The sequence below is a fragment of the Phalacrocorax aristotelis genome, chromosome 1 (assembly GCF_949628215.1).
Source record: "Phalacrocorax aristotelis chromosome 1, bGulAri2.1, whole genome shotgun sequence".
Classification (NCBI taxonomy): Eukaryota; Metazoa; Chordata; class Aves; order Suliformes; family Phalacrocoracidae; genus Phalacrocorax; species Phalacrocorax aristotelis.
In genome coordinates, this window is record NC_134276.1 from 209,005,630 (window position 1) to 209,019,992 (window position 14,363).

A 14,363-nucleotide genomic window follows, 5' to 3' on the forward strand; every position below is an offset into this window, starting at 1 on the left:
ATTCCCTGACAGACATCTCTTGCATTAAATGTCATAGTTAAACTATAGTATGAAGACATGCTTTTTACTGCCCATCAAGGTCTGGTTTTATCCCTGTTGATGAGAACAGAACATTTTTATGTCTAATTTTGCAGAATGAAGTCCCAGTTGTTGAAGAGGTGGCAGTCACTGACCTGCTCCTTCACCTGGATGTTCACAAGTCCATGGGGCCAGATGGGATCCACCTGAGGATACTGAGGGAGCTGGCAGAGGAGCTTGCCAAGCCACTCTCCATCATTTATCAGCAGTCCCGGTCAACCGGGGAGGTCCCAGATTACTGGAAACTAGCAAATGTGATGCCCCTCTACAAGAAGGGTCGGAAGGAGAATTTGGGAACTACAGGCCTGTCAGCCTGACCTTGGTGCTGGGAAAGGTCATGGAGCAGATCATCTTGAATGCCATTATGCGGCACATGTGGGACACCCAGGGGATTGGTGTCTGAGGGGAGACCTTATAGCTCTCTACAGCTGCCTGAAAGGAGGTTGTAGAGAGGAGGGGGTCGGTCTCTTCTCCCTAGTAACAAGCGATAGGATGAGAGGAAATGGCCTCAAGCTGTGCCAGGGGAAGTTTAGGTTGGATATTAAAAAAAACTTCTTCACCGAAAGGGTTGTAAAACATTGGAACAGGCTGCCCAAGGAAGTGGTTGAGTCTCTGTCCCTGGAGGTATTTAAAAGAAGGGTAGATGTGGTGACTTGGCAGTGTTAAGGTAATGGTTGGACTTGATGATCTTAAGGGTCTTTTCCAACCTTAACAATTCTATGATTCTATGATTCTAATGCTAACAGGTGTGGCAAGAGTAGGCTGCATGTGAGTTTGTCTGGAGCACCTGGACCACCTTGGGAGGGCTGGTCATCAGAAATAGGGTTCCGCATGTATATTGACGAAATCATTAGCCTTCAACAAGGACTTTAGAAACTATATAATGACCTTTCTGGGTTTATATTGAGACATAAGGAGCCCCATTTGCTAAATGGGTGAAAAACTGCTATGAAAGAAAGGGAAGTTGCTTTCAGAACCCAAGTGATATCTTTTCAGTGTGGAAACTGTTTCATTAGAGCTTTGGGATTTAGCTCAGACCATCCTGAAATTCTCCAAAATGTCAGCCTTTGATAAATTCCAGGACAAAAAAAAGTCCCAAACAAAGCCTGTTCTCTACAGTTTCTAGTTTTCCTATGAAGCTACTCCAACCTTTCACTTGACTATTTATGGGGAGCAAAGAAGCTGGCTGGTTCATTAATACTCTGATCTACTTGTATCCTGTTACTGAGCATTCTGGGGAGAATAGTCCTTTGTTTTAAGCTTTGGAAAAAGGCATCATAACTTTGCCTCCCATTAAATGTATGTTTGATGGGGAGCTCAGTGAATGTGACCTGTAAGGAAACAGAATAGTGTGTTTCAGTCTTTACAAAGGAAACATTTATAACAATTTATAGCTGAGGTCGCCAAACGTGTTCTTCAGAGATGCACTAGAATTACATGTAGAGTCTCAAATACTTTAGGGAAAAGGAGATTTAACCTCAGTGAAAGCTGGTGGTTTAAATGTGTGTGTGTGTATGTCTATATATATAACTATATGCATATACATGTATGAATAAACAAGCATTAAAATCCAAATGTTCTTTCTTCCTACTCAGTGTCAAAGAAGGTTGTCCCTAGGCATTGACATTCTTGGCAATATAGCAAAGTAGTAATAAAGGACAATCAGTTTAGCTGTGTTCTGCAGGGCGTTCTAGAAAATGTGGTTATATCCAGGAGCAAGGGTCATTCTTTGTAAGTATTTAGAATCCCTGCACTAGACAATAAAAAAGTTACTTTGGTCTTTCAGTTAGCAGATTCACAGCTTGCCACATCCATTCTGTACTTGTATTTGCAGACATCTTTTTGTATCCCACTGAGTTGCCTGGCTGCTGCTGAGGGCTTATTTTCATCTTCGGAAGACAGTAGTAACCATGAAGTATCCTTACAGCATCCGCTTGAAGTGGACACCTCTATCCTTGCTTTACAGGAAGGAACATAGGCAAAGCTGAATGGATTTGTGATGATTAGGGGTTGATTCTTCAATTCTTTATGTGTCAAAAGGAAGTAATGATACTTTATTTTCTCCACTACGTGTCTGATATATTTAAACTTCATTCTTTCCAGGGCATCATTTGTCTCATTAACTGTTTGCACAATGCTTAGTGCCATGGCATATTACTTTCAGATAGAGCCCCATGGCACTTTTCAAACAGCTGCTAAGTTTACCTAAAGATAGAAGGGTATGTTGGTAACAGACAGAACCTGATTTATTCTACTTGCTGTCTGTGCAAGCCAGTTTCCAAACAGAAGCAGCATAGCTGTGCTAAGCCATTAGCATTGCACAGAGTGAATTTCATGGAGTACAGCAACTTGCTAGCGTTTGCATGGCTTCCAGGCTGATTTACACTTTGGTTCACGGGCAGGGTGTGAGGGGGTATATGTTTGGCAGTTGAGCCAAAAGATAGGCTGAAGATAAGTTTGTAGCTTTCATTTCAGGCATTATTAGTCTGTAGTCTTCAAAAAGAAACTGTAAACGCCATTAATAAAGATAGTAACCCTTCTGGCCTAGTAAACAGAGCTCATATACATTGATAGCATTATATTGGCAACAATGCACTCCATATACTTATGAAGGTAACAGGGCACTTTTCTGTGTAAACAGTCAAGGCAGCGAACTTCAAATATTTGGAAGAATTGTTTATTTAACAACTGAATACATGCTAAAAGAAATAATTTACAGCAGCAGTTTCATTACATTTTTTCTCTCCAGTTTTCTAGTTCCCATCTGAATTTAAGTGATAAATACAGAAGTAGAATTATTTACTACCCAGTGAGGAATGCACTTAAAGAATAAGTGCATAACTTTGGCACTGATATAGCAAATAAACCACCTTATCAGCTGTGTGGCAAAATCTTGCATTTTAGTATTATGCTGAACACACCAAAATGGAGTACCTCTAGATAACAGTACTTTACACTGTACCTCCTTATCTAGTCAAAAATATTTACATCTCTTTTGGCTAATGTGTAGGTAGCAAAAACTGAACTATTAAACACATACCATTGATATTCACTAAATAATACATAAAAAGGATCAGTAAATGCGCATTCACATGCATTTAATTTAATTTTATTTCTTTACATAATGACTTTATGAGGTCATGAAGATTTAACTCTGTTCTGCAAAGATGCACATTTTCTCAGTTTGATGTTGTAGTTTAACATAACCATACAGTTTTTAGGAGTCATTGAACAAATTCCCATCTTCAGTGATCCATGCAAGTGCAAAGTGTAGATGAGTAAGAATAAGATTTAATGCATTTTTGTTCCTTACAAATGGATGTCTTAAAACAAACCAAAATAGAACTTTCTGATTTTAAATGAAATCCTTTATTTCTCTCCAGCTTAAACACAACTTTTAACTTACTTTTTCTAAAGTCCATAACTAGAGGTTTAGAGGGTTTTATTGACAATTTACAGAAATACTGGTTTTACCTTTATCTTCAAACCTTATGTTGCTTTAAACAATAACAACACAAAAAGGGGGTATGAATTTTACTGAAGCTGCAGGGCATCTTTCTGTATATGAATTCATTAAGGCCTGTTCTCTGAAAAAAAGTTCATTTTACATCAGTATTAAATGCTGTTTTAACTTGACCATAATATGAACCTGGAAATTAAAAATTCGATTCATTGCTGGCCTGATCTTCTACCCTCTTATTTATATAAGCAAATACAAAGACATAAACAAGAGTATTCAAGCCAGTGAGGATTCAGTTGAAGTTTGCAGATCATTGAAATGATCTGATTATTTCAATTGCCCTACTAGACTGCCAGGTTGTGGTAAAAACATTGCAACTTCTGTAATTTTGTTCCCACAGATTATCTTTCTCTGCACAGAAAAACATATCTTAGAATCCTGACTTAATTTAATCTGTTTCTTCTTCAGGGGTGAAAGAGATTGGTTTTGATTTGATTTTTGCAGCAAGTTGTTATAGAACCAGTTGCTATGAGCATGGTAGAGAAAAAAAAGTTACATAGCAATTCCATTAATATGTAAAAAAGAAGAAAAAGTCATTTAGGGTCTGTTGTAATCTGCATTTTTCCCACTGAATTCTCTGAAGTTCATTTTAAAACTGTTTCTTTTCATAACAAAGAGGATTCTAATGACTCGATGGTACACAATAGCCCTACACAAAAGGCTAAAGAGTGTTCTATGATTACAACTAAATAATTCAGCTGACAACAATGCTCAGAAATTAATCATAAACTAAGCTGAAAAATTAATACTTCTGTACAGGAAAGCACATAGTTGAACCTATGTTTTAATTCATCCCTATTCAGCCCATCATGAAAGCATGGGAATTTAACGGCATATTAAAATTCACAGGAGTCAAGTTAAGTTGCTTTAAAACTAAATTCCCAAGAGCTTTCCTAAATCAAGGCCTTATGGCCTTGTCCTGCTCTATTAAATGAATTTTTTGCTAAGGAATTACATGGCAAAAAGTCTTGCAAGTTCATCCCCTGCAAAAGATTCGAAGGAGACTAAAGTGACTGGGCCATTAGTGAAAGTCCATCTGCTATGAAGACAAGAAGCCAAGGCTTCACCAGTCGAAAGTATACTTGAATTAGTGAGTTGCAAGGAGACTGGGACATGTTGTGGGAGATGCTGTCACAGCAGTTGTTATATTGTATCTGATAAGGCTGATTGATAGTGTAGTGATGGATAAATTAAATAACCTGGCGTGAATAACAACAAAACAGATCAGAGATCGATTCAGACACAATTTTATATAAAAGCTCCTTTAGCAAACTAAGGACTTTGTTCTAGTAATTTTCCCCACAATGACATTACTTGAAATTATGTCATTTACGGACCCTACCAAGATAAAATATGGGAGGCTGGAGAAAGATGACCTAAAAAGAACTGGACACCATAGAACTGGGGACCAAAGGCACACCTGTGCTGAGGTGAATAAATCCACTACTTATAACCCTAAACTGACACTTATGGTGCAAGTACATTGTCTGTTTTACCCTGTTGCTCTCCTGTATATAGATTAAGACAGAAGCACAGGACCAAATCATCTGTTAGTGTAAACTAGTCTTAAGCTGAACTTCACCAATTTACTACTGCAGCAGACTTCACCCACAGATAAAACTGTCCCTTAGATCTTAAAACAGAGAGCTGGCTTTGAGGTTACTCTTTATGTGGCCTAGCGCTGGTTCTTTGCATTTGGGTGATCTGGCCCACAGAAAGAATGGAGCACTGAGGATCAGTAGTGTGGACATATTTCTACCACTGAGCTGGGAACAAAACTCCTTCAACTGAATATGAGCTTTGTTCATGGATATATGACAGTCTATGAGCCACGTATTTAAATATTAGCATTCACAAATATTTACGAACCAAGAAAGCAAGAGTGTAATTAGTAGAGGGTACTTTAATGCTATTTACTTTTTTTAACTAAAAAAAATATACAACTGAAAATCAATGCACTCCTCTTCATTGGTTCAATTTATAGCAAGGTATTATACAAGATGAATCGTTTCAAATACCATACTTAGGAAAAAAGAATGCAGAAGACTTCCATGCTATACAGCGACTTTCATGTTAAAATAGTTTAGTTTTAAAATTGTTTTGAAGTTACATGTCATATAGATTACTGAGAGGGGAGGAGGTTAACTGCTGTGTGACTAGCTCCCCTGGAAGATATTCCAAACAAAAGAGTAATGCAGCTCATAATTGGAAGTTGTCTTTTTTTTTCCTCTAAACCAATAATTAGAAAGTACAATATTTCTAAGACAAAAAGTCTAATCTATTTTAGAAAAGAGCTAATATTTGCTGCATAATTTTCATGGTACATTTAAATTATAGTTTTAATAAAATACATCTTTAGATCAAAGCTGAAAGAAGTCATCAGTAGTAGGCCAGTGTACTCCACAATTTTTGTTCTTCCAGATGATGGATGGCTTATGTTGTTCAGATTTCCACAAACAATCTTATTCAGTATTGTTTTTCCTCTTCTAGTACATATAAACAGGAGAACTGGTAGACAAAACAAGAACAAAATCCTTGTGTCCAATCACGCATTTAGACGTTCATCAGCTTAATGAGTTCATGCAGTTTTATATGTAAGTCTAGAAATGGTAGTGCTGAAGATGAAAGGTGGGTTTTATTTTTCTTTTCTTTAAGATGACAGCATGTAATACAGCATTGTGTTTATATCTCAGGCAAAAGAGAAAGCAAAACTTGCCTGCTGAAGACTTGCAGAACTCTTTGAGCAGTAAGCTAGTTCCGGGTGAGTTACCATCCTTGAAACTCTGGTCTTTCTGGTCTCAGAATCAGAGCAGAGAGGAAGGACTTACTAGGAAAGTCATAAATGGATTTTATTTAAACCTGGTGGAAACTGTTCGAACTTTCCACTCTTGTAAACATCCACATAATGCCATGAAAAAGTTCATGAATATTGCATTTTTTTCCAGTTATCTGTCTATACAAGTTTCTACTTGGATGAGGTTCCTAGAGGTAATGTAGCTCAGACACTCCGCGGTGCCCTCTCAAATTCATGGGTCCTCCTGTTTCTACCTTTTTTATTCTCTTGTAGGTGCTTCCACTTATTTGTATTCACCTGCGCATTGGCAGGCCTTTGCCGGCGTTGTTTGCGGTCTCTTTTCCAAACCTGCTCACAGAACTCATCCATTGTATTGAGATTAGGGTGATTAATTAACTGCATGAAGTCTCTATACCAGATCTTCTGGCTGGGGGTCATGCTATTGGTAGCATCCTTGGTCTTGGAGGCATCACCATCATCTTCTTTATGGAGCAGCTCTTCCAGGTGGTCAGTATCAATTACTTCCAGGGTCACTTTGAGCAAAGTTTGCATGAAACCATGCTCCACAGCATGACAAAAATAAATACCAGAGTCTCTCCGTTGAAGACTTCGTAGCAATAGGCCCTGTTCTGTCCGGATCATGCGATCATCAACTTTAATCTGTGTTGGAAAAAAGTGGTAATTTCAATAGTTAACCTTCAAATATGTGCAAAATTATCCTCTAACCATACTAGTTCCTTAGTACTGCTCCTTTCAGCTGGTAAAACTTGGCCAAAAATTCCCCAACACACATGAATGGAAAACTCCTTGCCACTAATCTGTAGTCATGGAAGGCTCAAATACTCTGGAAAAACTACCGATGTACTGCAAAGAGTTCAGGGGATTAAGAATTTAATCCCTCATCCCTACTGCTGCTGAGCAAAGATCTCTATCAATTCTGTCAGATGGACTTGCTGGTAAGACTACAGAAGAGACGAGCAGAATCAACATGGATGCAATTGTCTATATTACTGAGGTCACATTTACCATTATCTTTTAGTCAAGCACAGATATATTTGTGGGAAAGGTTCTCTGTCTTCCTGTTGTTCCTTACTACAGAAGCCCTTATGCATATAAGTGGGTTCTGCAAAAGCAGAGAATATTCAAAGAATTTTCAAATAAACAATAAGTATTAAATCTCAAAATTTTAATATTCAAAAAGCAACTGTCCTAAATAGTGCATTTATCTTAATTACAGAATCACAGAATCACAGAATGGTGGGGGTTGGAAGGGACCTCTGGAGATCATCTTGTCCAACCCCCCTGCTTGAGCAGGGACACCCAGAGCAGGGGCACAGGGCCGCGTCCAGGCGGGGTGTGAATGTCTCCAAGGAAGGGACTCCACAGCCTCCCTGGGCAGCCTGTGCCCCTGCTCTGGCACCCGCACAGCGAAGGAGTTTTTTCTCATGTTGAGCTGGAATTTCTTGTGTTCCAATTTGCGCCCATTGCCTGCCCCTTGTCCTGTCATTGGGCACTACTGAAAAGAGCCTAGTCCCGTCATCCTGACACCCACCCCTTAGATATTTATAGGTATTGATGAAATGCCCCCTCAGTCTTCACTTCTCCAGGCTAAACAAACCCAGGTCTCTCAGCCTTTCCTCATAAGGGAGATGCTCCAATCCCATGATCATCTTGGTAGCTCTCCGCTGGACTTGCTCAAGCAGTTCCCTGTCTTTAAATTGGGGGGCCCAAAACTGGACACAGCACTCCAAATGTGGTCTCACAAGGGCAGAGTAGAGGGGGAGGATAAATCCCCTCACACTACTGGCCACCCTCCTTTTAATGCAGCCCAGGATATCGTTGGCCTTCTTGGCCACAAGGGGACATTGCTGGCTCAGGGTCACCTTGCTGCCCACCGGCACTCCCAGGTCCTTCTCAGTGGAGCCGCTTTCCAGCAGGTCAGCCCCCAACCTGTACTGGTGCAGGGGGTTGTTCCTCCCCAGGGGCAGGACCTTGCACTTGCTTTTGTCAAATTTCATCAGGTTCCCCTCGGCCCAGCTCTCCAGCATGTCCAGGCTTAATTAATTAATATCTAGAATATAATTTCATTCTATGAATGCACATATCGCTGCAGACAGAAAGGGCACAAACCTGTTTGCTGATTTCTCCATCAAGAATAAATTCTAAGTAATTTACTACTTATGCAAACAAAGCAAACAGCAAAAATATCTAAAGCTGCTAATGTAACTAACTATTTAGTACATGCTTTTTAAAACAATGCTTCAGAGCACTTTGAGTATATTTACAAATACTTCAATGAAACAAACAAGTTTTTGTTTTCTAGCTTGTTCTCCCTACCTACCAGAGCAGATTATTGCCCTGAGATATGTGTGACCTAGCTTCATAGTAACATGAGTTGAGAACCAGGGTGAGTAATAACATAAGAATGTTGGTGACAAGAGAAGGAGAAAAATAAAGTATCAGCTTAGTGTAATGCAAGCAGGGAAAGTCAGAGGGTTTGCCTGTACGAGTATTGCTTTTGATGAAAAAAATGCGCAAGTTTTCATACCCTTGTGTCCACTACAGTTCCCAGTTCTTCATTTTGTCTCTGTCTTATCTGCAGTGAAGTCTTAGGGATACACTACATAAGGAATGCTCCTGTTAGACTATGTTTCAGTCAAACAGTATAATTAGATGAATACAATTAAACTTTTTTTTCAGATACAGTTTTAAGGTCCTTGTAATATTTAACTTCAATATAATCCTTGTATGATACTTTAGGTGGCACTTTCATAGCATGATACCTTTTTGTATTTCTGAGATGTCTAAAGGAAAAACAGTGTGATTTGCAGGGGGTCTAGCCAGGGAGAGGATATGAATGTTTTCTGATGTAACAGTCTGTGAAACCTACTAGATAGCTTATGGGATTTTATGGTGATAAGGGTAAGAATATGGTGAAGAACAACAGAAATTATAAGAGTCCAGAGAAATTCTGCTAAACTAAAATAAATATGGACATTATTTTGGGATGAACTCAGGTTGAACTATATCTTGAACAAATTGCATCTCTTAATTTTTTCTCCTGTACCTCTTCTTTGCGGTCATCATTTTGCTTCTGGAACTGCCAATAGACTACAGCACGCTGAGATTTTGGACTGCACTCGAGAAAAGTGCTGCTATTCTCTACTCCATAGATAATCTTTTCCTCCAGGGTCTGACCGCTTGGGTTATCTGTAAGGTAGGAAAAAAGCAAAAAAAGAATTAAAATTACCAGCACAGAAATATCTTAATTGCTAAATGAATTTGTTTGTTAAGAAATTGGGGTCCCTTAAAGTGTTTAAAGATAAAAACCTTGTAAGAAAAAGTTCCCAGTATTAGTATGCCATTTGGAAAATCTCCATCAACATCTCTATCTTCGTAAGGATCGCTGGTAGGCTTTTTTTATTTTTATTTTGTATTTTAAATCCTAAAAGCTGTTAACATCTCAATATGTGAAGTTAATGAATTTCATAGTGAAATTTTTTGTAAACCTCATTATTATTCATCAAGGAAAACATCTAGGACATGACAAGAATTTTTAATAGCAAACTATATGCAGTGAGAAAACTCAGGGTGTAGTTGCAGAATGCCTGTAATGATGCCTCCTGGGCTCCATGATCATAATACTTTAGAGCAAAGTAATAAAACATGAGGCTATTTAAAAGTAGTATAATGTGTTTAGATTATATGGCACTGCAGTTTGCTGAAGCTGTTAATGACCAGGAGTAATGCTTTTGAGGAAACAATCTTCAATTAATCATTTCCTCTCATACTGATATAATTTATGGAAATGTAATGAGGTTAATAAACCAGACATTATGGGAGGGGAAAAAGAAAGTTAAATAAATTGCTTCCTTTTGTAACAACAATGTTTCAAGATATTCATCAACTTGCTGGAAATATCACATAGCTATAGGACTTATATGGCATTTGATTCTTCTCCAATACCGCAGAGGCTGTAAGGCGTCATATTTCAACTCTCCACCTTAGCTCTTTAAAATGCTGTTATGGACTTAAGTGGCAACAGTACAATAATCCTGGGGAGTAGATGGGGAGGAAGGGGTTGGTAAGCTATTTAACACTGTGTTGATCTCATGGGGTTTCCTGTCACTTTGCCTTTATTGGTCATTCTTTCCAATTTCCACTTTTGATCTTTAGCACTGGAAATCTTTAAGGAACTTCTTTTGATAAGTTTTAAGAGGAAAATGATGTCTAATTAAAATCCTCTCAGAGAAATCCTTTGTCAAGTTTTGTTTGCTTTCACTGTGCCTTTATCATATCGGCCATGTTGTTCAGCAAACACAGGCTGTTTGCTAGATGACTGAGCCAAAGGTAAAAATAAAATTGTAGCTCCTGGTTTATGTTGATACAGCAATCATATGTCTTTCCATAATGACTTGTAGCCCTGAGAGAGGATGGGAGAAGGAATGAGGGACAGAATAGGAACTGGTGCTTGCCCAGTTCTCAGTAAGGAAACATCAAATGGCCTATTAACACTAAACAAATAGGGGAAGGGTTAGCTTGCTTTCCTCTGCTGGATTGTGAACCTTTCCAGAAGTAAGTGGGGTGCTATATAAACAACTAAGTGAAACAGCTTTTATGTCATCTCTCAGAAACCACATCCCTATGAAGAACATCAGTGCAGCTTTGGGCCAGGAAGATAGGGAGCAGTGGAGAAATGAATTAGAAAGCAAAGCAGCAAGAGAAGGGTAAGACAGCTGGAAGAGAATGTAGCCAAGGGTACCAGTGGTAAGGTCTGAGATGCAGCATGGGTGAATTTGTGTCAATGAAATAGAGGAACTGAAAGTATGTGAAGAGATGAACTGAATATAACCAGAAATGATAAAATAAAGACTGGAAACAGAAATGATTGGCTGATAACTCATGGGTCCAGATTCAGCATTATGAATAGCTGACTGATATCCTGACTCTTCTGTTTCAAGTTAGGTACTCTAATTTAGGAACAGAATTCACGTGGCTGAGCAGGCAGCCAAAGATCCTCACATAGTCAACGAGAGGGGGTTTGATATCTGAACTGGAATCCACAATAGGTAGCACATAGGGGGGCTGCAGCATAAGACAGTCAGTAGGAAATGTCCCCTTTTATAGCCTGGGACACATATATTACTGCTCCAGAGATGTGTTTCTGTGAAACAGAAATTTACAGTCTTCCAGAAGAAAGGATGGAAACACAGAGGTTTCTCCCTGGGATGCACACTGTGGTTTGATTCCTCTCTCTCAAGCCCCATGAACTTTAAATCATCGTTGCAGCATGGCCCAGCTTCAACAAGAGCAATCTAATAGTTTGGGTGTTTGTATTAGAAGTAGAGCTATCAAGTCAGTCTCCTAAGCCTAAGTGGACTTTGAGTCCTCCTCTTCCATATCCTAAATAGCTGATTTAACCAGCAGGTTATTCATTAGGTGGCTTGCAGCACCACTTGATTATGTTTTCCCGAACACAGCATAGTCCAAGTGAATTATACAGGAAAAGAGCACATCTAACACTGGTCTCATTACATCCAAGATGATGGCCTTCTAGATCTTAAAGATCAGTACAAAGGGCAAAACCAGGTATTTCCTTGGCAAAGATCCTACTTCCCATGAGCAGTAGCATATTTTTAAGTATATAGAGAAGTTTCTGCTGGAAAACTTAGGTACCTAGGATATCCTTAGTATCTGAGAAGCTGGTCACAAGTTTTCATGGAAGTTACCTTGAAGGTGGGTGCTCTGACACATTTTTAAACTTCTGAGTGTTTTCTTGGATCTGGTCCATGGCATTCTAGTGTGTTAGAGATCACCATGGAAGGTGACAGAATCTCCCTTTACATTTCCTCACAGCTCCAGAAAACATGGTGACAGTCATGCAGTGAGAGAGGAAGGATTTAAGAGATCCTTTGAATTCCATTTCTGTGATTTAAGGGAGCAGAAGGCAGGTCCAGAAATGTCTATAAAGTTGATGTAATAATGAGCACGTGGAATGCAAGAAAGAAAGAAAAGTGATGGAATAATCACAGGATCCGAGAGCAGCTCTGGGACTGAGGGAGAAGCTGAAGAGACTAGAATGGAGAATGAAAGTCTGGGAAGTTCAGAAAAGCAGCTGGAGGAATTAGAAAACTATAGAAGTCATGAAGTTGGTTATGAAATTGAACCCAAAATCCTGTCTGAGAGCTGCAATTCCCAAAATGAACCCAACAAGAGTATCAATTTACTACCCTGATAAATATCCTTTAAATACATAATTTCTGACATGACCAAGGAAGTATGAAAGGCTAAGTACTTATACTAAGATGGCTTTGCAAAGGAATGAATCTCACTATACAGTTAAATTCAGAGTGATTTTTTGAGCTTCCCTGAGATAAATCACCTAAAACAAGGTGGTGCTTCTTTCACAAATTCTTCAGAAAAAGAACCTGATTAATTTATTGATAGAAGTAATATGCTACGTAAAAAAAAATAAAATTGTTCTTTAGCTGACACAAAGGTGGTCATGCTTTTAGATTTAAGCATTAAAGTCTGGCCAAACACCTGGACAGTTGAGGATCCTCAGCTCCCTCTAATGCTGCTGTGTAGTCATTTTATACTACTTCTTATATATTTGCACAAAAGGGCAAGCGAAAGAGCTACCTAAACCTTATTGAAAGCATTATTGCTTCAGACTGATATCAAAGTAAGTTTCTGAAATGTCTTCAAAAGTGAGATATACATTAAGAGATTGTTCTTTTTTTCTTGTTTCTGTTGGTTCACATGAAGAATCAACTGGCAGTTACTGCAAAGGAATGTGTAGACAAGTAGTAAATGATTGAAATTAATTTATTTTTGGCTATAGGCACACACAATTCTTCATCTGTTGTCCAGGAAACTACTAGTCATAACCAAGTCAAAAACGCAGCATAAGTTGGCATAGGAAGTTTATGGGCCATACAGCTGTCAGTACGATGCATGATCATGTGTAAATGACAAGTAAATATAGGAAAATTTTATAGATTTACAACTCAGAATTTAGAAAAATTTCACTCAAGAACAATTTAAAACATTCTTTAAGTATTTTTACAGTTCATCCTTAGTCTACGACCTAGAACTGCATTGCCTCAATATTTTTCTTAAGTTACTGATTCTTCTAATCACACTGCCTTCATCTCACTATTAAGTAAAATTCTCAGAGATATCTTGTCTCATACTTGCTCTGTTCATTTTGACAAAACTGTATTAAAGCTCCTCATGATCAGGTGTATCATATAACAGCTTTTTCCTGACCTTAAGTTCTATGATTGTTGTAATGAAAAAACTGCACTGAATTACTCTCTTCCCTTTGGACACAAGATATCTTTTCAGAAAAATATGTTTACCAAATATGGGAAGATATAAAAAACAAAGTGTTTTGAAATCCTTTTCTTGTCTATGAAGATAAAGAACAGACCTACAGTTGTATAAGGCACAGCTAGCAAGGGCAAGAGAACTTTAAAAAAAATGGACATGTGGTAGCCCAGATCTTCATTTTACTCATGAGTAAAATGTCCAGACAGTAGAGAGGTAAAGCTAACACATGCTTCTTCTGGCAGTAAAATCCATGTTTAGTGCCTGATGAAATTTTCCTACTGGGGGACTGAAAATGTCATGTCAGTCCCAATTTATGGGTGGTCTCTATAAGCATTACTATATTTTACTCTTTAAGCATTACTAGATATCATACAACTGGAAATTTGTGAACTTTCTACTAGTCCACATGGACTTGTTCAAATCCAAACTAGTTGTACAGTCATGAGCTCTCAAAACGTGACAACTATGTATCGATCATAGTCTATTCATGCATTTTTCAAAACTCTTTTCCCCTCTGAGCAGCTTGGCCTAAGTCTGACAATCAAGAAGTAAAAAGAAAAGCTGTAGTAATGTTACCTGTGAGTTTCAGATAATTAAAAGGAAGACAGAGAAAACTATTACTGAAACATAGTGGTG

General features: G+C 38.4%; 1 protein-coding gene across 3 annotated transcripts in view; it reads right to left on the reverse strand.

Moving 5' to 3' along the window:
• Positions 1 to 2,739: 2,739 nt before the first annotated feature.
• The window catches only part of SEMA3A (semaphorin 3A), a 339,746-nt gene continuing 328,122 nt past the window's right edge, over positions 2,740 to 14,363 (reverse strand). For all 3 annotated transcript variants that reach the window (XM_075081518.1, XM_075081516.1, XM_075081519.1), the window contains 2 exons: positions 9,460 to 9,602; positions 2,740 to 7,052 (listed from right to left, as the gene is read on the reverse strand). In XM_075081518.1, coding sequence (XP_074937619.1) covers positions 6,597 to 7,052; positions 9,460 to 9,602 — 599 coding nt within the window. In that variant the 3' untranslated portion in view covers positions 2,740 to 6,596. The remainder of the gene's footprint in view (positions 7,053 to 9,459; positions 9,603 to 14,363) is intronic.